Source organism: Rhea pennata, chromosome 5 (assembly GCF_028389875.1).
Source record: "Rhea pennata isolate bPtePen1 chromosome 5, bPtePen1.pri, whole genome shotgun sequence".
Lineage (NCBI taxonomy): Eukaryota > Metazoa > Chordata > Aves > Rheiformes > Rheidae > Rhea > Rhea pennata.
This window is the reverse complement of record NC_084667.1, coordinates 36,226,964-36,248,419: the sequence shown is the minus strand read 5'-3', so window position 1 is coordinate 36,248,419 and position 21,456 is coordinate 36,226,964. Positions and strand designations below refer to the sequence as shown.

Genomic DNA, 21,456 nt, shown 5'->3' with positions numbered 1-21,456 from the left:
GCTCTTGACTGATCCAAGACAGCTCCCGGTGCAGTAGGCAGTCCGGCCGGCATGGTCAGCTCCAGAGCTGAAGACTGCGCCGCTGAGATGTTTTGCTGCTGCTGTACAAAATGGTGAAATATATAGACTCAGTTTCTGTGATGGTCCGTAACAAACTCTGTAAAATGCCTATATTTTAAGAACTAAAATAACACGCCACTTTCCTTTGGAGCTCTGAAAGAATTACTTCTCAGTTGTTTGTGAACTCAGGATATATGATACTTGTTTCATGTTCTTGACTGAAAGGAAATTTTTAAATGACACTGTGAGAAATAGGTGGTGAGGTGGTAAAAGAGGCAATGATTTTATGCATACTTAATCAGGCTTTTACAGTACTACTCTTTTTGTCAGTATTGGCTATCTCATAACAGGCACACAGAAGTTGTGCAGTTGAATAAGCAATTGAGAAAGTCACTGCATTTGTTAAGATGGATTATGTACACTGAATTAATACCTGGAGTAATACTGAGTATTTAAGTTAGCAAAAATTTGTGTGTTTTTGCATATGGAAATAAGTGTGAATAAGCATATGTGAGTTATCTCTGTTCCCTTGAAAAAGGTGCCATATTATCTTGACACTTGTTAGATTAGTATTAGTTCATGCTTATGAGAAGATTGGCTTACCTAAGCCAGTCTTCTAATGTGGGCTTCTGTCTGTATGTGTAGAGCCTACAGTATAAATGAAGTGCTGCAAGCTGCTGAAGCCCCCCAGATGTAGAGCATGTAACATAGACAAGAGCAGAAAAACCTAATCTTTGCCATTATAATCAAGCTAATAATGGAAGAGCTTTCTGAAGAAATTAGAAAATTTGTAAATGAATGCAGTGCTTGATACTTCGAAGTTACTAAAGTTCTAATGATTTCTAGGAAGTGATATCCAAATGTGTGTGATCTTTCAACAGTTCTTCAACAATATTTCCATTTATGACTATATTTAGTTTGATAGCCTGAAATTATAACAGCATACCGTATCAAAGGTTATGTGTTAGAAGTGGCTTTAAGAGTGCAGCTGAAGACTTTTTTTTAATGCTAAGGTCATCACTTAAAAGTGAGCGACTTAAAGTATTGACTGAAACATGTCATCCACTAAACCTATGTATATGCATCTTTGCTCAGATCGAAAGTCTCATGCACACTAACCATTACTGGAGACGATAAAAATAAATGAAACGCCTTTTACATTAGAGCACGTATAGTTGTTTGACTCATAATTATGAATTCCCATGTATCTTAATAAAAAATCATCAAATACTATGTCTGAAAAGCCAGAGGTGCAAACACAGAATTCTAAGAAAAAATGGCAAAGAAATATTTGTTAGAAAGATTAATAAATAAATAAATAAATAAAAAGCCACAGAAGTTCAGACCAAGTATCCATTTGACTGCAACAGTAGCCATAAATGGACACACAGGCAAGGGAAAAGAGGGAGGGCATATACAATACTTTGACACTAAGCTCCCAGTATCTCACTATTTTCAGCTCAGGGTTTTTCCTGACTCTGATGCAGTTTGTTTATTTAGTATCACTCCACAGAATCTCTCTTCCCTCTTCCAAATACTTGCCCAGTCTCCCCTTGAGCCTGTAAAAACTTTATGCGTCCGCAGCATCCTTCAGGAAGATGATCCATGGCTCTGCAGCCCGCTGTGTGAAGAGCCACCTCAGAAGAAAATGCATTGGAAACTTTAGCTCTCTTCCTCAGATGACACCTAAGTGATTTAGACACATCTATCTCATTTTTTAAATAGTGTAAGGTGTCATCTGACTCAGCAAGACTTAGATGCTTAATATATTTTTGAGAACATGGCCAGAGATCTGTCTGCAATAGAAAGAGACCTAAATGCCTTTAAAAATCTGATCCAGAGACATCTAAGGTCTAAGAGAAGTCTTTGAAAAATAACTGAGAGCTTTTCAAATGCAGCTGAACTGAAATTCTGATGTATGTTTGTAATTCTCAGAGTTACGTTACATTGCTTAAGTGCAAAATTATTTTGCAGTCACAATCAACTTTAAACCTAGTTGATAGTATCTCAGCATTGCAGTTGCACTGATGTAAATTTTAGGACTATATGTCAGAAACATTGCATCTAGTTGCAATGGTTATGCTGTTCCTGATACAGCTTATTTGTTGATATGATACTTAACAGGAAGATGCTTGTCTTCCAAAAGTAATTGAGAGAAGTCTCAATAGAAAGCTCTGTTCCCTATTTCTACTTCTTCTTCATTTGTGTTTTTAGGTTTACTGTTTTGTTCTTAGGGAAGAATAACCATGAAACCATGTTAACTGTAAAAATAAAGTACTCAAAAATACAACTTGGACAGATTTTTATTGTCTTAAAGAGAGAAGAACAATTAGGGGTCCCTGATTTCTTAAAGATATTGCACTACTATTTATAATGCTTTGAATTTTAAGGCTGTTATAATGGGATTAAAAACCTCTTCATCTGTTTTCTATATGCTCGAAATGATCTGAGCGTTGTTCTGGACTACTCTTAGGCTGTGCCTGAAGTTGTGCCTAAAGTCCAAGCTTTTGAGTATTAAATTACATTAAGTCTTTCAAATAGGTAGTATTTATATTTTCATTCTGAGTGTTCCTCTCTGAATTATAGAACATCTATATGAGCACAACAAAATAACATGATACCACTTTCTGCTTTGGGACTGTGAGCAATATCATTATCAGTGATTCCGTAGTGAAGGATTGTGTTAAATGTTTTTGTTTGTGATCAGCTAGGTATACAAATAAATAGAAATAAGAAAATCTCCAACTGTATTTCTAACTGTTTCTAAGAAACGTCTGGCTAACCATAGTCATGCTTGCGGCTAGAGGATAATTATACCAGAACGCTGTAAGGGTACGGGTGGAACTTTAGTCTGTAAATGAAGGGCACCTCTTTTGTGCTCTGGCTAATGTGATTTAGGAGTTTTTCCACAGTTAGAAAACTGGATTGATAATTTGGGAGCATATTTCATAGGAGCACAACAAGCAAGTCATAGAATTCTAATTTGATCTGGAATATACTGAGTTTCTGTTCTTTTCTTTAATGAATCTTGAGGGAACAAGAAGCATGGTTTATTTGTTGGGGTTTTGTTTCCCATATCCTTGCAGTGAGATTGTTGTTCAAAAGACTTAAATTGATACATTTTTGTAACATTAATACGCTCTACTGAATTGGTTTTACAAATGAGCAGGTTCTGTATGGCAGATAAGTAATACTTTTAACTTATATTTGTTCAATTCTGAATAAAATTTAAAGTAATATTAAGATTCACAAGTCTGAAGCTTCCAATTTTGACCACCTAATGCCATTAGTAATGAATATATCAATAGACCTCTTTGGAAGCCCACTGAAATCAGTGTAAATCCTTCAACTGACTTCTGTAGGCTTTGCATCAAGGATGGTACATTCTAAGCTTATAAAATGTTGTTGCTTTTCCATACATATCAAAGGCTTTTGACTAAATTGTCTCCTCTCAGATGAAGTAGGAAGTTTCTTCTTTACAGCTTCCATGATAGACAGGGTATGCTAATGTCCTTGTTTTGCAATAAACTTTGCTTCTTCATTACTTATCACCAGAGGCAATAAAAATCTTCAGAGGCAAATATAAGTTTTTCATTGATATACTTGTTTGTATTTGTAAGACATGAAAGATGAACATGTAATTAAGATCAAAATTAAAATTTATATTTAAAGTATATAAATCTTGCAGTACTAATACTCCTCATATTTATATTTAGACATTTCTGAGTGGAGTAGCTAATAACTACTAACTAAAAACTCACGGAAGTAACTTATTTAACAACATACAAAAAAAACTAACTGCAAGATATTGTAAGTCCGAGTATGCTTCACAGGGGCACATCGTTTTCTCTCCTGTGTATAGTGTGCATTCTGGATGCAGCAGCAGGAAAGCATGTGGGTTACGATTTTGAGAATAGGAAGAGAGGCAAGATTACTAGAGTGTTTTTGGAGGGGGATCCTCAGTGTTAGCTGTAAGGCTTATGAAACCTAACGAGTGACTCCTAATGTGTAAATCTGTTAGCCGCTTTATAAAAAACAGAGGAAAAAAAAAACAAACTTTGGAATGTGGAAGCTACCAGGGCGCTTAGGAAGAGGATCTCTCCCCTTCTTGCACCCTTGAGAGGAAATGATTCATTTTCATCCTCCTCTGTATGGATTTTCCTAGCATACAGGTAGAGGTTCCATATCAGCCACCACGCTATCCTCCTTAAAACATGAGCAGCACCTCAGAAAGATAAGGTGACATGTTTTTTCACTGCTTTTACATGTGTCCAAGTGCAGGAGTATGCATAAAACTGTATTTACTTCAGCTGTCACCTTTCTTATCATCACCTCATTTATGCTCCTATAGACATTACAGGGCAAATTATTTCTCACTATTTAAAGGGAAGAGTCATGTTATTTTTGCAAGTAGTGTGACAAAAAGCAGGAAAACGTAGTACTGAAAGCTTCTTTTTCTGTAGCTTCTTGTTTAAAATGGAAAACTTAATTAAAACATATGATTCTTTTTCATCTCCATTATTAATCTATAGGCTAGACAATACAAGAAGACTGGACAAATAAGCAAAAGCTTCTTTTGGAGCATAAACTTTCTTATTAAAGACTAATACTAGCTAAAGAAATCACAAATAACAGCAAGTCTTGCTATACAAGAAAATTAATGTCAACTAATTCATATGAGCTATACTCATCAAAAGAAGTATTAAACTAACTTCCTCTAAACTCAGCTTCCTCCCAGTCATTTTTATGCATGCACATATACAATTCTCTTTCCAGAATAAGATTACTAGAACAGATATTCAGTACAGCCTTCTGATTGAAGATACATGTTTTAATTGGAGAGCTCTTCCTTCCAAACAAGCACTACTTTGCGTTTGTACTGCAACAGGAAAAGAGACTAGTTTAAAAAGAATGAAAAATTGTATAGATCACTTGGAATTGTATCATGTTTACATAAAAAAAAAATATTCATTTTGAAGGGTACTATGGTACCCAGAAATCAGTTGTTAAAGTTAAAATTGAATATTGAAACAAAATGTTTTTATCCAGCTGTATGCTGTTATGAAAGAACAATCAAAGAAATGGAGCAATTTCAAAATCAGTCCTGAATTCTCCATTTACATTTTTTTTCTTCAGCAGACTTCTAATCTTTGCATGTTGGTTGATAAGGATCCTACTTATTCCAGACTCTCATCAGTTGTGACTCTCAACATTGTAATTCCAAAAAAGACACTACCTATGATTATATATAAACAAAACAAAGTATCTTCATTTCACATCTAAAAGAGGCAGTTACAAAATAATTCTTACTTACACATTTTACTGCTGACTATTACACATATATTTAAGATGGCTTAACATTCCTAAGTCAGATCATCAGTTCCTTTGCATCAAGGCACAGGTGCAAATATCCAACTAGAACTAAAATAATTTTCTTATTTTCTAGAAATGAAGGATAGGGGTTCCCCATTACTTTCAAATATCTAAAAGGTTACTTAACTGAGTTAAGATACAGTGCCACTAATAGTGCAGTGGAACTCTGTTCAGTAGTTTACAGGGGTCAAAAAAATATTAGAATGAATAATTCAGAAAGGAAAATAACATTTAAGGCAAAATGCTCTTGTGTTGGTGACATAGAAGAAGGGCAATGTGACTCAGTGTAAACACTTCATTCTCAGTTTCACGTCTATAGTTTCATATTAAGCTATAAGCTGCTCATGATGAGGGTTAAGAATTTAGTAGGAAAGCTCTTTAAACTTTTCTAACAGTATGTGCAGTTTTTTCTACTTGTCCTCAAATGATGCTGTCAGGACAAAGTAGCCTCAGATTTAAGCCAGGGCAGTGTTATGTAAGATAGGCTGAAATATTAGTTAAGTCACCTGACTTCTTGGCTAATATTTCTGCCTATCTTATATGATGAATTTTTGAAGAAACTGTGAAATAGAATGTTATAAAAAAAATTCCATAATGTTCTATGATGAAGTATTTGCATTTTTATTTCATGCATCTGCTATTTGTCCTCTAACAATTACTAAATCCAACTAAAGTTAATGAAAAGACTAGTGTCTTTTGAGTCAGGTTTAGATATAAAATAATAGGAAAGGGGAAACACTGGGTTCACTTGATACGACTGGTCTATATGGACACAGTGTATTTATGGAAATATGGGCATTGGTTTTCATACTGTTGCAAATAAGGAAAATTTCCACCCTAGTTTTTGGAGTCCTAGTTATTGGAGCTAAGAGTTTAGTAGAGGCAATAATATTGATACAAAGTTTACTTTCTATATAACACTGCCATGTTCATTTTATTTTGGTTTCCACCAGTGTAGCTGGGCTACAGTATTCTCGGTTAACAAAATGAAACTACTCATTTTTCTTTTCTCTTTACATCGTCTTTTAGTGTTTGTATCACTGTACAGAGTACTTGCAGCCTGTGGCCTCAGCTGTATCATTATATTCCATTTCAGCAAGAAAGGATTATCTGTGACTTTTTTGTTAGAAAGTATAATATATATTTTCACATAAAGTCTTAACAGATCTTACTGAGTGTATACGAACCATATCTTAAACCACTGAAATCACTAGAACATTTATAACTGTATCTCTGTTTGCTGCTGAAAAAGCCTAGGAATAATTTGTTCAAAAGTTTTGTTCTCCTTTTTCTTGCACGTGCATGAACTAACATTTGAAATAATACGTACTTCTGATCTGGTTTAAAATGTAAGGTAACAAGTACTGTAATTTAAGAGTCATTCTAAAAACTTTGCTTCCCCTTCCCCTTCCCTCTTTGTCTTCTTTCTTTCTTTCATTTCTTCACTTGTTCACATTATGTATATATTGAATAGTACCAAAATAGCTAAATATAGCTAAAAAGTCCACTGAAGATTGCATCATGTACAGTTCTTTTCATCTGTGTGAAAGAAAGAATAAGAACTCCACTAGATTTCTTAAAATTCTTCTGTTTCCCTCAGAGCTGGTTTGGAGGCAAGGGAGGCTGAAGCACTGACTAACGTGATATTCTTTCTTACATTCCTGCAGTCCATTCCATTTTAGGACTCAACTGTGGATTTACCACATCTCCAAAAATGGGACAGTGCATCATTGTGCTGCCCATGAATAGATCAGGAACTGCTTCTGCAGTCCAGTCTTATTCCTAGCTGAGATTACTTTCTTTGGCAGTTTTGGAGCTATTTGGCAATAATTTATGAATATTTGAAGTTGACCTGATCACTGCAATGCTTTCTCTTGAATATACGGGTTTAGTTGGTTAGAACTGTTGTGTGAAACAATCAAGCAGGAAAGCATCTCAGTATGAGATATTCTTCAGGAAACAGTTGAGAATTGCTGAGAAACAAAGTCAGAACAGAAGGCCAGCAAATACCTGCGATGAAAAGAAGTGCTAAAGGCCGAAGAAACATTGTCTCGGGACATTGAGGTCGATTATTTGCAGGAGCACAGCTGTGGTACAAGTATTTGCTGAGACATCCTAAAGCAGGTAAGCCTGCCTAGGTTGTCATCGAGCATTGCCAGATTTTAGAAAAAATAGCCGACTGGATTGCTATATACATTTCTATGGGTTATTTTTTCCTAATGCAGAATAAACAGTTCTGTGATTTAAGCAGTGTGAATAAGGGATAGATACAGCAAATCCTTTTGAGAAGAATTTGGGGGCAGGTTTAGCTCAGTTGGTTAGAGCATGGTGCTGCTAATGCCAAGGTCATGGGTTCAGTCCCCATACGGGGCTATGCTGAGGGTTGGACTAGATGACCTCCAGAGGTCCCTTCCAATCTTACCAGTCTGTGATTTTATGAATCCCTGAAGGGAAAAACAGCCAACAGGTTAGGTGGTCAAACAGGGTGCGCTGGAGCATGAACACTCAGAGCTGCAGGGATGAAGGGGAAACTTGTGAGGGCACTTAGGCCTAGGGTTGCGCATTCATGTCCTGTCTCCAGCCCAGCTCGATGTCAGGAAGAGACCTGGAGGGGCATTGGCTCTTCTGCATGTCCACTTTCTTCTGTGATTAGGAAGCATGGATGTGTGGGCTGGCTGAAAGCCAGAGTGTGATCCAAACTAAATGATGGTGGGTCCAGGACCCTGAAGTTTGCTGTGTGACTTGCCTGTGGAGGAGTTTATACAGGGCCAGAGAGAGGGTTGTGGAGACGGGGGTACAGCTAGCCCTGAGGTCACAGTGTTGGCCCTACCTGCTCCCTCACCTATACCTAGGTGTACTGACAGGGGAAAATGAAGAGGTATAAGGACCTTGCTAAAATCATTTTATCCTCACTCTACTACCTGCAATTTTATTGCTGGTCTAGAAAAGATAGTCTGACCATGGTGAGTTGTGGATTACATTGAAACTTCCCTGTTCTATAAATCACATCATTGTTTTCTGATTACTGATATCTAAGAAAGGGCTTAAGCAAATGAGATTTAGTGTATTTGAAACTAGGAAGAATCCTGCAGATCATTAGTCAAGCATTTTTATCCTTGTCATAAGCAAAGTTAGCTTAAGCCGTGTTTTAGCTTTCTGAATCTGACAAAAAAGATTTTGCTCTACCAAATGTTTTTGATAGTTACTAATATTCTTAATATTCTACTAAAATTCCCATTATTGTCTGCGTACTTAGGATATTATCTTTTCTTAACACACAAAGCTGTTGTGAGTCACAAAGGGAGGGGGAATCTCACACCTTCACTAGAGAAGCTATCCGCTGTGGTTTGCATGCTAGACATGTTTTCTGGGCAGCCTTCTGCACGAGGATGCTACAAAGCACAATGGAAGCATTTATAAAACTTTTTATTGACTAAGGACCGGACAGTAGCATATGGGAACATCAACAATTGCTAACTGATCATGAAATAAAGAAATTCCAGTATTCTAGTGTTATGAAAAGAAGGGGGAAAAAAGTCATTCAGAACTTAGTCATATTGGTTCAGCTGTTGTAACCAAAGACTGATAAGATAATAGAGGTCTTTGTGGTTGGTTTCTACTGAGATGCTTTATCTTTATGATGCACTTGGGGCCCTTTAGAGTGGAAAGCTTTTTAAACTGCTGTTGGAGTTGGAACTCAAATTAGATGCTATTACGCTGAGAAGGGAGCTCCTTAGTCAGGCAGCCCTCGCAAAGTGACTTTTATCTCCCGAGGCCTTCCATTAGATTGTTACTTTCTTCTGTTTTCCCTGTTTGTTTTTGTTGACTTTTGCTGCCCTATTTTGTGGCATTTAAAAGGTGACCCAATCAAAAAAGGGTAAATGCTAAACGCTGGACAGAGCCTGTGAAGTAGAGACATCACAGCCTATCTGATGTGTGCTGCGATTGCCGTGTTAGATAGAGTGGTTTAACCAGGTTATCTCTGGGCAGCTAAGATCAAATGCACTTTCTTTTATGTTTAGCATTGTGTTTTTGCTTTCTTCTCAAACAGTGTCCATAAAAAAAAAAATACCCACCTGACAGAGGAATTGATTCATACATTTTTTTTTTTAATGCTGAAATTACTTAACGTGATTCAAAATGATTTTTGATTGGTGGTTGAATTGCTATCATTGATGATACTTTGGAACTGCAGTTATGTGACTTAAAACCCTTCTTAGCTTCTGGCAAAGTCCCCACTTCTTTCTTGCATTTCTGTCTTCTGATTTCATAAAATTCGTATCATCTGTTTGTTCTGAAACACAACAGGAATAATTGTTTGTGGTGTATTAGTTTGTATTTCCTATAGATGTACAGCACAAAAGTTAATTCAGATGTGGTATGTAAACAGGGATGATATTTTTAAGGCTTTATGCGAATCAGAATTCAAGAGAACTGATAATACTTTGCAGCTGTGTAGGGACTCATGCGAAGATCTCCAAGCACTTCAGAAGCATTAACTAACTGGGCATAAAAATGTCTGATTGGTAGTATTTTGCTTTGTGTACATGTGGGGAAACTAAGGCAAGCACATTCAAGAACCCATAGCACTTCGCAGCCAAGAATCCCACTTCAGCAAGCTTCAGATCAGGCCTTTAAATTTTATTTGTGATACTATTATTTTGCCTTCTATTAACTTGATAGAATATGTGATTTTAGCTTACTTTCTTTTGCTGAGTGTCAAAGAGATTGGTTTAAATTATACTCTGTCGGTTGAGAAATCTATTCTTTGTTATTCCTGCTTATTTTTTCCGTTACCAGAAGTTATTACTCTGTCTCTATATCATGACAGCTTGCCACAAGGACAGTTCCAAATTTAACATTGAATAGCCTCTTATGCTGACATGCAGATACATCTGTATATAGACTGAATGTACATTAAGAGGTAATAGAAGGAACAGAGATAATGGAAGTGCTGTAAGATGGTAAAGCAGAGATTTATTTAGGAAGTACAGTTGTATTCTGTATCTGTAGTTATGGGATACCATATTTTTAATCTTTTTTGAAATACCTAGATCTAGGCAGATAACAGTGCAGGATGTGATTTTTGTGATTTTTTTTTAAAATGCATTTTGCTGCAAGAAATATGGTGATCTTCACAGTACTTTGTATGCTAGAAATTGAGTGGTGTTTTAATTTGAAAGATAGGTTTTTGCCATAAACAGAACTTTTTCAAAATGTAATCTTAGTTTACAAGTAGAGTTTAGTTGATCTTTTCTCTCTTTTTGAGTAGATTTATAGCTGTGTTTTATTTTCTCACTCCTGGTTAGATTGACCTGTGACCAGACTTTCTCAACAGTTCTCTTTGATGCATTGGTTCTGTTCAGTTGACCATTTTACCTCAATTTGTGCTCAAATCGAGAGGAAAAAGCAAAACAATAAACACAAAGAAAAAATGAAGTGTTGGTACTATTATTTTCCAGTTTACGATTGTAAGCATGAAGGCAAGAATACATATCCTAAGGACTATCACAAATAATAACTATTTTTTCTGAACTTTTGATGAGAATAATTGTTTCATTTTCATTTTTTAAAAGTCCTTAAACACCATTGACTTCTCATTAATACTCAAAATTTTAAATACTGCTGGTAAAGAGAGTCAATGGATCAAATTCAGAATATTTGAAGTCACTGAAATAAAGACCCCTAAGAAAAATCTGTCAATTTTAAAGGTCTTTCCTAACTGAAGACCATTTTGTGATAGAGCCAAAGGTTAATAAAATCAGTAGTGAATGTAGCAATTTTACAGATAAGCTATTCACAACAAGTGTAGTTACTTGAATAAAAAGCTAATTCAGTTCTAAAATGCCACATGCAGTAGCAGTGAATAGCTGCTTTTAGGTGCTTTCTGGAGGAGGATAAAATACAGAATCACAGCACTCTTCTTTTCCAGCATCCCTGGCTGCCTGTAAATTGCTGTGAATGGGACTGTAGGCTGACAGGCTCTATTAAGACAAACTGCCTTTCTCATCGGAGAGATAAAATAAATCAGGTGTTTAGTCAAATTAAAATACTTCAGATGGAGCAGGCCCTGGGGAGCACTGATCCACCTGACAAATCTGAGAGAAACTCAAGACAAATGTGTTTTGGGGATAAGGAAGACCCCATGGAAAAAAAATGCACTGCTGTCTTTGGAGTAAGAGAATAGGATTAGAACAGAGAAAGAGAGCTACGATATATAACATTTATGGAAGCTGGCATGTTTACTGTATATTTTTTTACTAAGCTTTTTGTTTTATCTGTTTTTATGGCAAATACATTTTACAGATAGCTATATTTTTATTTTATTTATTTATATCTTATAGTCAGCAGAAGAGTTTATTTACTGGTAATGATTTCAGGAGTCTCATTGCTTGCTGCAGTAAGTGGATGCAAAACAGATGATGATGACACACAGCTACTGATGACCTCTCTTGGCCCAGCCAGATCAGCTCAATCTGGTCTGCATTCTGAGCAAGTTGTCTTTTATTGGTATTTAAACTGTAAAATAATGGTTGAGATTTTCCAGTCTAAAATTAAATTATACCTCCCCACACACTGTTCATACAACCAACATGCTGCCTCTTATGCTTTTTCATGTCTTAAGCAGTGTTCATTTAGGTGTCTTGCAGCTTCATGGAGGTCTCATTATTTTCCCAGAGCACAGTGTACGTTTTGTGGTCATCAGTTCTAATCCTGTTGTTGGGTTACATGGCATAGAACAAATTAAAGACTAGAGGACTTTAAATGGGGTCATTCATTTTAGATGTGTTTCTCTTGAGCGGGGGGAGAGGGGCAGGAAACAAACCCAATTACTGAATAAGTTCCTGAATAAGAACAGTTACTTATGCCTGCTGCAATATAAAATTCAGAAAAAGAAAAAGAAGTGACCTTTGCTTTGTTGCAACTTTATTGAACAATTCTAACTAATCATAACAAAATAATCAAGTCATCGTTTCTGATAACTTTCTATCCATGTTATCAAGCAAATATAAGTATACAGAATAATATGGAAACAGAGCAGGAGATAGATAACTGCCTTGGGTGTATAAAATATTTTGTGACTCTCAGATCTGAGGCTGCATCACTACTCCAAAGCTGCTGGACAGATGTGAAAGTCTCAAGCTATGGTTTCCCAGGTGGCAGTGAATGGCAATAAGTATCATCTGAGGCAGCAGGTTGCTTCACACTGGCTTTCTAAAATAGTGGGAATAATCGATGTTTCCTAGGTATGGTGGGTGAGTCAGTGGCTTTTTCTTTGCTAGTACAATCTTTTATGCATGAAAATAAATTTTAGTATACAACAATATACTCAAAAGCATCTAAATAACCCTTGATATATGGTGCAAAATTTTCAAATTTTAATCATATTTGAATTTTAGAGGGTTAAGGTAAGTCTATGTGGAAGTCACAGAAAATTGGACTGATGTCAACAATGTCAATAGCGTAGAGTTCAGCACAGTCTAAGGGATCCTGGCAAGGCAGAAGAAAGGAGAAGGAAGGCAGCACCTTCCCTTCTGCTGGCTACCTACGTGCTAGACTTCAAATCACTGCTCTCCCCTGCCTTTTATTTTATTTTATTTTATTTTATTTTATTTCGAAACAGCTTTTGGGAGAACTCTGTTCTATTGTTTTAACTGCTTGTATCACACAGAAGTTTTGCAATAAGTTAAATAGTTGAGTGTCCTTCAGCTTTAATTTCATGCATCAAACATACTTTTAGTGACTGAGCAATTTTCTAACCATTTCTAAAATTTCCACTAAGACTTGAGAAGTTATTCCTGTTTCCTTGTCAAACAGAGGCCTGCGTCACATGTATACTGAGTTAAGATTTGTCACTACAGGGTACTCAGACATCAGTTTGTGCAGACTGTTTTGAAACGAAGATTATTAGTAGAGGCTAAGAAATTAAATGCTTTTAATACTTTCATTATGTTATAAAGTGCAATTAAGAAATGTTCAAAAGAATGGTTACATTTTGGTTCTGGAGCTTTGCTTTGTTTAGAGTGAATGACTTAAGCCATGCAATTTCTCTTCCACAGACAGTAAATGTAGAGATAGAAGGTTTTTTTGTATGCTACTTTTGCAAATGAACGTCTATTTAAGAATAATATTAGTCCCGTCATAGCATGGTGTAAGTAGTAGAGCGTCTTGAGTTTGTGACCTGCTTGGCAGGAGTCTGTTTTGTTTTCCCTCTCCTTATGAAACTTGTCAACCTCTTTCTTCTCTTCCCTAGAAGATATTCATCTTACCCCTGGGAAGAAGGTGGAGTCATAATTTTGGTGACAGTTTCTCCATTCCCTCCCAGGTCCTGTTCCTCACACATTTTCTTCCTCTTCAAAAAGTCCTGTGACTTCTTTATCACAATCCTCTATTGTGAATGGAGGAAAAGAAGGACGCTAATACCCCCTGCCTTCTTATGACACTTCTCTTATCACTGGGGCAGTTAACAGTCTTGACTAGGTCTTGATTTGGTTGGCTTCCTCTCTAGCTCTCGGTTCTTCTGTACAAGGTGCAATTGGTTTGTTTATCCCATGCCCAATTGTAAACCTCTTTCCCATATTCCTATTCCTATATTCCTGAACCTCTGCCTTACCCTAATCATGCTGCCTGTTACAGCGCTGTGGGTCTGCGGTGCTCCCGTGGGCAAAAACACTGTGAGGTTCAAATACGGGAGCTAACATTGCTGCTTGTGACAGACTAATATGTTTGTGCGTAAGACAGAATGTTTTTGGATGGATTTGCAGAAGGACCCTGTACTCTTTACTTAGGAGACCCATGCAATTTACCCATAAACAGACTGTTAGGCATCATTAGTGCAAAGAATAAATGTACCGTAGTTTCATATTAATTAGATACTCTCTACAGAGTAAACTTTGAAAGTTAAATGAAAATTTTTAAGTCATTTTCTTAGGTTAGCAATTCCTCTTAGGGACAAGATAGCTCATTTTTAATATATATTCCATAACCAAAGATTACATTACTTGAATGACCCACTATATACACACGTATTTTAGAAAAATGATCAAAAAACTATTAAACTGTTTTTTTCACTGAACAGCATCTTTTTTATATGTATTTTAACATTTCTATGTATTTTTAAAAAACATAATACGTTAAGTGAAAGAAAACTACGTTTAGTAAACTGAACAGTAATACAGAATATATTAATCACATCGGGGAGGTTCAGATGGAAAGGATTCAGGGATTTGTACACAATGCATTGTTAATTACTCCTATCAGAAAAAGAAATACTCTATATCAGTCTCTCTTCTGCTTCAATTTTTTTTATAGACTCTACTGCTTAGAGCACAAGCAAAGCTATGTGCTAAAATGTTTTGGGATTTGCTAGAAAAATGTATATTCAAACTGCCGGTTGAAATAAGCATGTTGGTGCTTCAGCCAGGTTTTTGTGAATATTGTTAGGTAACTATTGTCTATCTCATATTTACAGTACATCTTTCCTGCACATTTAGGTACACCAGAAAGCCTGGCAGAAAAAGAGCGACAGCTCTCTACCATGATCACCCAGCTGATCAGCTTACGGGAGCAGCTCCTGGCTGCCCACGATGAGCAGAAAAAGCTGGCAGCTTCACAAATTGAAAAACAACGGCAGCAAATGGACCTTGCTCGCCAGCAGCAAGAACAGGTGAGGCTCCCAGAAAGAAACCTGTGAAAACGTTTCATGCAGAATGCTTATCATAAACATTGTTCTGCTTGGTGCTTCCTTTCATCTTTTTTTTTTTTGTTGTTGTTGTTAAAAGAGCTTAAATATCTTCAGAAATTGCTGTTTTTACCATAAAGAGAAAAATATTGTAGGACCCTGAGAGAAAAGTGGGTGTGGAAATTCAAATAATTTCATTGCTACAATGATTTCGCTTGATAGATTTTGCAGTTCCTGCAGCTTGCGCTGAGATGTAGTTTTGGGAGTTACTAATAAACCAGAGTATAAGCGTTATTTAACTCTTCCTGTCTTTGACAAGAAAATAATTGAATAGGAAACCCTTAACAACTCCCAAAGCTTCAAATATCTTAACCTCCCCCAATAACAAACAAACAAACCTTATTTTAAAGGGCCAATTGTCCAAAGAGCCATTCTCTTCTCTTTGTGCAAAAGTGTGACAGCACTGATCCCATACACTAGTCCCATAGGCATTAGATCAGACAGATCCAAATTAATGTGTGTTTTTTAGGAATCTGACATTATTACTAGAATTATCTTTTCAGTTAAACGTATTTTATAGGATATATACAGCAATATATGCTCTGTTGATTTTAATGAGTTGTGACGTCTGATATTTTATGTGCTTGAGTATTTGCCCACATGTAGGAATATGGATTCATCCCCTAATGGAAAATAACATAAAGGAACACTGTAAAAAATCAGAAGTTAGAATGTCATTTAGCCATCCAGAGATGACACAGTAATTAACTATTGACACTTGTGAATAAGCTAGCACAAATTAATCTTGACACATTTGCAGACGAGTGATATCTTACAGTGAACACTTTGTAATTATATTTCAAAATGAAAATTAAATGACACTTAAAACTAGGTTGTCATGCTCAATGAAGCGAGCATGTAGCTCAACCGATAGGCAAATAAAATTCAGAATTTGAGCCACATGGTGCTTCTGTACCCTTCTTTACTTTGTCAAGCTTATACATCTAGACTATGCAATGGTAATTGCATTGCAGTGTGTTGGATACATTTTCTAGCAGTACTGTTCAGTCTAAGAGGATCATTGACATTAGATGTCTAGTGGTATATTTTTGTTTTTTCAGGAAATGAATGTTCAAATGGTATTAAATTGTACAAACAGTTACAAAACTGTTTGACCAGCAGTCCAAACTTGAGCAGATCAGTGCCTTTACTCACACAAAGTAAACAAAGAGCTCACCATTGCCTTGGCTCTGACTTACTATGCAAAGTAGCAGCCAGGTCACCAGCAGCTCCAAACAACTCTCAAATTAAGATAGTATATATCTGTGAAAAACATACAACTGTCAGAAAGAATGATCATGATGGCATTCCATTCGGTGTCTGGTTGCAATGTGTAATTGCCTGCAATTCCTTTCTGAAGCTGAGTATCACAATTATTTTTCGATTAACTTCTCTGAGATATAAGCAGCAGGGGCAACAAGGACAGAAACCTGCCAGAACTTATCTTTAGTGACAGGCGCTACAGTCCCGAGACGGAATAGCGCACTCGGTATGTTACCAATTAAAAACGGTGCTCAGGCGCTCGTACAGGTGTTTCTGTAGCAGAGTTACCATTACAGCTGCTTTTCCAAGCACAGGCGCTGCTGCTGACCACAGTTCTGACAATAATTACAAGAAGCCCCGAGATGTTAGGAGCTGCCCCTATATTACCTAGTCACACAGGCAGCCCTGTTTGAGCTAGCTTTTTCATTAGCAGACTAGGGCCTGATTCTCAGTACTCATTCACCATGCTGTAATTCATTTTACTGCAAGATTTGTCCAGAAATATTTGAACACCGAGCTTATAAAGGGTGTTTGATCCCTACTATGAGCATCAGCATAGCAGACTCTGATAGTGGCTTGATTCCTTTTCTGAGCAGCACTTTGCCCTGATCCCAGGCGCAGTAACACATGGAGATCAGTTTGTTTCTTTGAGGCCATATGTAAGGCTTAAAATATGTATGGATTTTGTGTTGATCCCCCACACAAAAGTGAATTTTAATTGTAGCTGTAGAAAAAAAAAAAAAAAAAAAAAAAAGACCCAGAACTATTTCCAGGCAACAAAGTGTGAGAGATTAAGGAAATAACGAACTTGATCTCTATGTGTGCACGATTACAAGCTGCTAACACGTACCTGCCGATTCCTTATGAGGTGCTTTATCTGAACAGTTTGCACTAAGGCTATGTGATTGTTTATTTTCAAATGAACCTTGCTACACTTACTGTAATTTCTTTATCTAAGAAACATTTTACTTAGCTTTCTCAGAATTAAAATACGTGCACTTAATATATTATTAAACTATATATTTCATCAAAGAGAGAGAGTGAGTGAGTGAGCATACTAGAAAGAGGAAAGGGAAGGAGACAATAAGGATTATTGCCAGGGCTGAAATGATGGACTCAAGTGACCAGATTACCTTTGTCACCAACTTCATGCTGTTTTATGTGGTTTCTCCGCTCTCAAGAAATATTTATAGGAGGGGAAATTATACTTGAGAAATGAAGGTAGCAAAATTGCTGAGCTGGGGTTTCTAGGAAACACAAATCTAATCCTTGCTTCAGCCTGCTGAGCAGTCACCCTTCGAAAGCAGACTCCAGTCGCTGAGCCGGCTCCCGCAGCTCCTTCCCCGTTGTTACAGCAGTCGGTGCCGCTGCGAGCGCGAGCGGCTCTGCGGCCTGGGGGAAGGAGCCTTTTCCTCTCTGCTCCCGAGTGCTGCGTCTGGAGGCCGGGCGGGAGCAGAGGAGCCCGGCGGGAGCTTCTCCCGTGTTAGTCTCCCTGCCCTGAACCTTTGCTTCCTCCCACTCGTGTCAGAGGAGCGATACGTTAAGCCTTTACCTTTGCAGATCCCTTACTGAAACGACAAACAGAGAGCAGGAATATCTATGTGTTTGACAGGATCGTGTTGAGGACGAGTTACTGAGCATCGAGTACTGCTGTCTTTGACACGGAATAAGACTCCACTGCCTTGAGTAGTTCCAAGGAAAATTTTGAGACTAGCAGGAGAAGTAACATACTGCTCACTGTGAATGAAGTTAGAGAAGCTTGCCCTAAGAGCTTGAGCTGAATAGTGAAACATCTATAAATGCTAGCTAAGGCTACAGATCGGCAAAGCAGGAAAATGTGTGTTTAACCTTAAGCACCTGAGTAATCCCATCCCCATTCAGCAAAGCACTTAATTTTAAGCATGTGTTTCATTCCCGTTGTAGCTAACAGTAATGTATCATAGTCAGAGTTCACCACAGGCTTAAATGCTCTGTTGAATAGCGATGAGATTATTCACATGCACACAACTAAGCCTGTGTTTCTGAGCTTTGCTGAGTTGAGGCCTGTGTGCTTAAAATAAGTATTTCTTACTGGATAGCCACATTTGCATATTGCATTTGTTTACATCATGTTTAATCATTGTTTCATTTGTTGTATCGTGTTTACATCATTTGTACAGGTACCTCTAAAATAGTCTTCATTTTTTTTTTTAAAAAGACGTTCAATAAACATATAACGAAAAATAGCTAATAAAATTTTTTCACTCAATAATATTGAAGTTTCAATATTACTGTTTTAATTTAATGGAAATTTTATTTCTAATAGATTGCAAGACAACAGCAGCAACTTCTGCAACAGCAGCACAAAATCAATCTACTGCAGCAGCAAATTCAGGTCAGTGTATTTTATTGCTCTCTTCTGATTATACTTAACTTCCATTTATGGAGGAGGAAGGATCTAAAATAAAGCAGTCACATGCTTTACTAATAAGTCTCAGTAAAGATGCTCTTTATGGAGGGTCCTTGTGCCTTTGAAAATTATTGTCAAACATCTTTTTGGTGGAACGAGCTTTTATTTAATAAGCAAAGTTTTTTTCTGAAAGTTATGAATTATCCCTCAAGTCTTGCCATTTAATTACGAAATCTGCAATCAATTTGATTTATATTCTATGAAGTAAAAGCAGAGTTTCAATTATTATTTATAGATTTCCTTCTACAAAGGCAAAATTGGCTTAATAAGGAAAAAGTTATTATGGCAAACACAGGGAATGTTGGAATGTTTTCAGCTTCATTAACTAAAGCAAACAGCTATAGAATAGGACAATAGACACTGAAGCGTTCCTTCTACCATCACAGATTTGGGAGTGTTCTGGAGGTTGTCTGTGCCTCTACTCAGAGCCTGCTTTAGTCTTGTGCATATAGACCTTTCCTCAGGTATATATGCAAGTAAATATGGTATATATGGAGAGTGATGTGTGTACAGGCATTGCTGATGTGTCTTTATTACCTTTTCTGCTTCCCATGAAAGCATTTCTATGGGCCTGTTCTTTGATTTAAGTATTTAATTCTGGTCTGATAGCTGATTGTGCTGCCAATCATTTCTTGTAAGTTTGGACAATCTATTTTTCCCCTAATCAACTGGTTGCCATGTTGTTATATGCCAAAAGCGAAGCCTTTCCTTCCCTCATCCCAAACCCAATGTGTTTGCAAATCCTTTTGAAAAGTTTTCAATGCAGTTTCAGTTGGACTTTAATGGATTTAATTAATATTTATAAATGTGCTGATACCTGGACTGAGAACCATGATTGAATTTAAAGTATCATTGTCGTTGCCTGTTGGAAGACTGCAGTTTTGAAAAGAAGACTGCATGTTTGTTTTAGGGGTACATGAGGAATGGAAGATATGAAGCAGCAATGAAAGTAAAAAAATGCATCACCTTCTCCTCTAGGTGTTATTTGCAAATCTAGCTTTCAAAAACAATGAATCGTTTTCCTGCGTATAAAAAAAAAAATCTTTACTTGGCATAAGAGTGAAGAAGGAAACATAGCTGAATCTGTTAAACAGAGAGTTATTTGCATGAGAAATATGTTTTATTTTTTAAAATTCCTTTAAAAATTAGGACACAGAAAGAGGAATCATAACCAGATCATTTTGTATCTTATTGGAGAGCATAGCTATGTTTTACTGGGAAGTATCCTGCTCTGTAGTAAATGATTTAAAGGCACTTCACATTTTAGTTTGCCTTTTTTGGGGAGGTGTCTAGAAGTCGTCTGAGTCTTGTTAATTTCTCCTATACATCCCCAACTGCTACCAAGAACATTGTGAGCCAAGTGCCGATCAGAAAGCTGCCCTCAGATATTGGAAATAACCAGAAGTTTAAAGTGACATAAATAAATTTTAATTTGGGGAAATTTTTTGGATCATATTTTATAGCATTCCACGTAGTCTTTTTCAGGTTTAGTGGTTTATATTATCATAATTTCATTTTTGACATTTGTCCAATTTTGACAATTTTTATATTATCATAATTTCAGAAGCTTTATTTTTACAATTGCTGGCTTTGATAAACTACAAGAGCCAAAAGCCTACAGGAGGGCAAAAATCTGAAGTTCTTTTTTATGCTATTATTATCCTTCTTATTGTAAGGAAAGATTTAGGCTTCAAAGAGATTTCTCTAAGGAGAAAGTGCACACAATGCTCTCAGCTTATGATTCCATGAAACGAATGTTACGTGACTACCAGTTGCTGTCCTCTTTATGGCAATTAGAAATCCATCAATTTCCAGAAGAGCTGCTGTAAAATCTTCTTTAGAGTATGACAGTTTGAGGCAATGTGAAGAAAAAGTGGTTCGTCTAACACTCATTGCTTTCTGGGTGCTTTACTAGTGTTCCCAGTCTCATCTCTTCTTTCCTGGGAATAAACTCCTATGCTGATTGCCTTCCAATTTTTAAGGGTCAGGTCTAAAGCTCTTCTGGAGCAATAAAATAGTAAAAATCTCTTTCCCTCCAAGGATTTTGCTGTAACTTGAACATACTGCCTCAGAGGAAGGACTTCCTTTTTTTTTCTTTTTTTCTTTTATTTTTTTTTTTAAAGATAGTTAAAAAAAAAAAAAAAAAAAAAAAAGCGTAGTTTCTGTTGCCTTTCTGTTAAGCATGGCACTTTACCCATAATACTCTACTGAGAATGGTGAAGATTTACCCTTCTGCTGATTCCAGGGACATACTGTGCTAGGAAAGTCTGCAGGTTCATTTTTTTGTTCGTTCTCAGGTTTCCTCTTGCATAATGCTGAACCCTTCACAAGTTTTCTTTTGTGTCCTTTCTTATATGTAAATTCAAACAGATGTTTTAACAGGTGGAAATGACAGTTCTGTTCATGTGAGCTGAACTATCTCAGTGACCTTTCCTTAAGTGCATTTGTTTTAAAATCTTTGCCAATATACTCTTACTGCATAGTTCCTTAGTAGTCTGGACTCCTTACTTATATTTGTATGTTTTATATATATAAATATGTATATTTATATGGAACAAGTTTTACTTGC

At 36.6% G+C, this 21,456-nt stretch overlaps 1 protein-coding gene across 13 annotated transcripts in view; it reads left to right on the top strand.

Annotated features, from left to right (window-relative positions):
* The window catches only part of SOX6 (SRY-box transcription factor 6), a 366,958-nt gene that overhangs the window by 210,613 nt on the left and 134,889 nt on the right, over positions 1-21,456 (top strand). For all 13 annotated transcript variants that reach the window (XM_062576052.1, XM_062576050.1, XM_062576051.1 and 10 more), the window contains 2 exons: positions 14,928-15,100; positions 18,744-18,812. In XM_062576052.1, the coding sequence (XP_062432036.1) occupies positions 14,928-15,100; positions 18,744-18,812 (242 nt within the window). The remainder of the gene's footprint in view (positions 1-14,927; positions 15,101-18,743; positions 18,813-21,456) is intronic.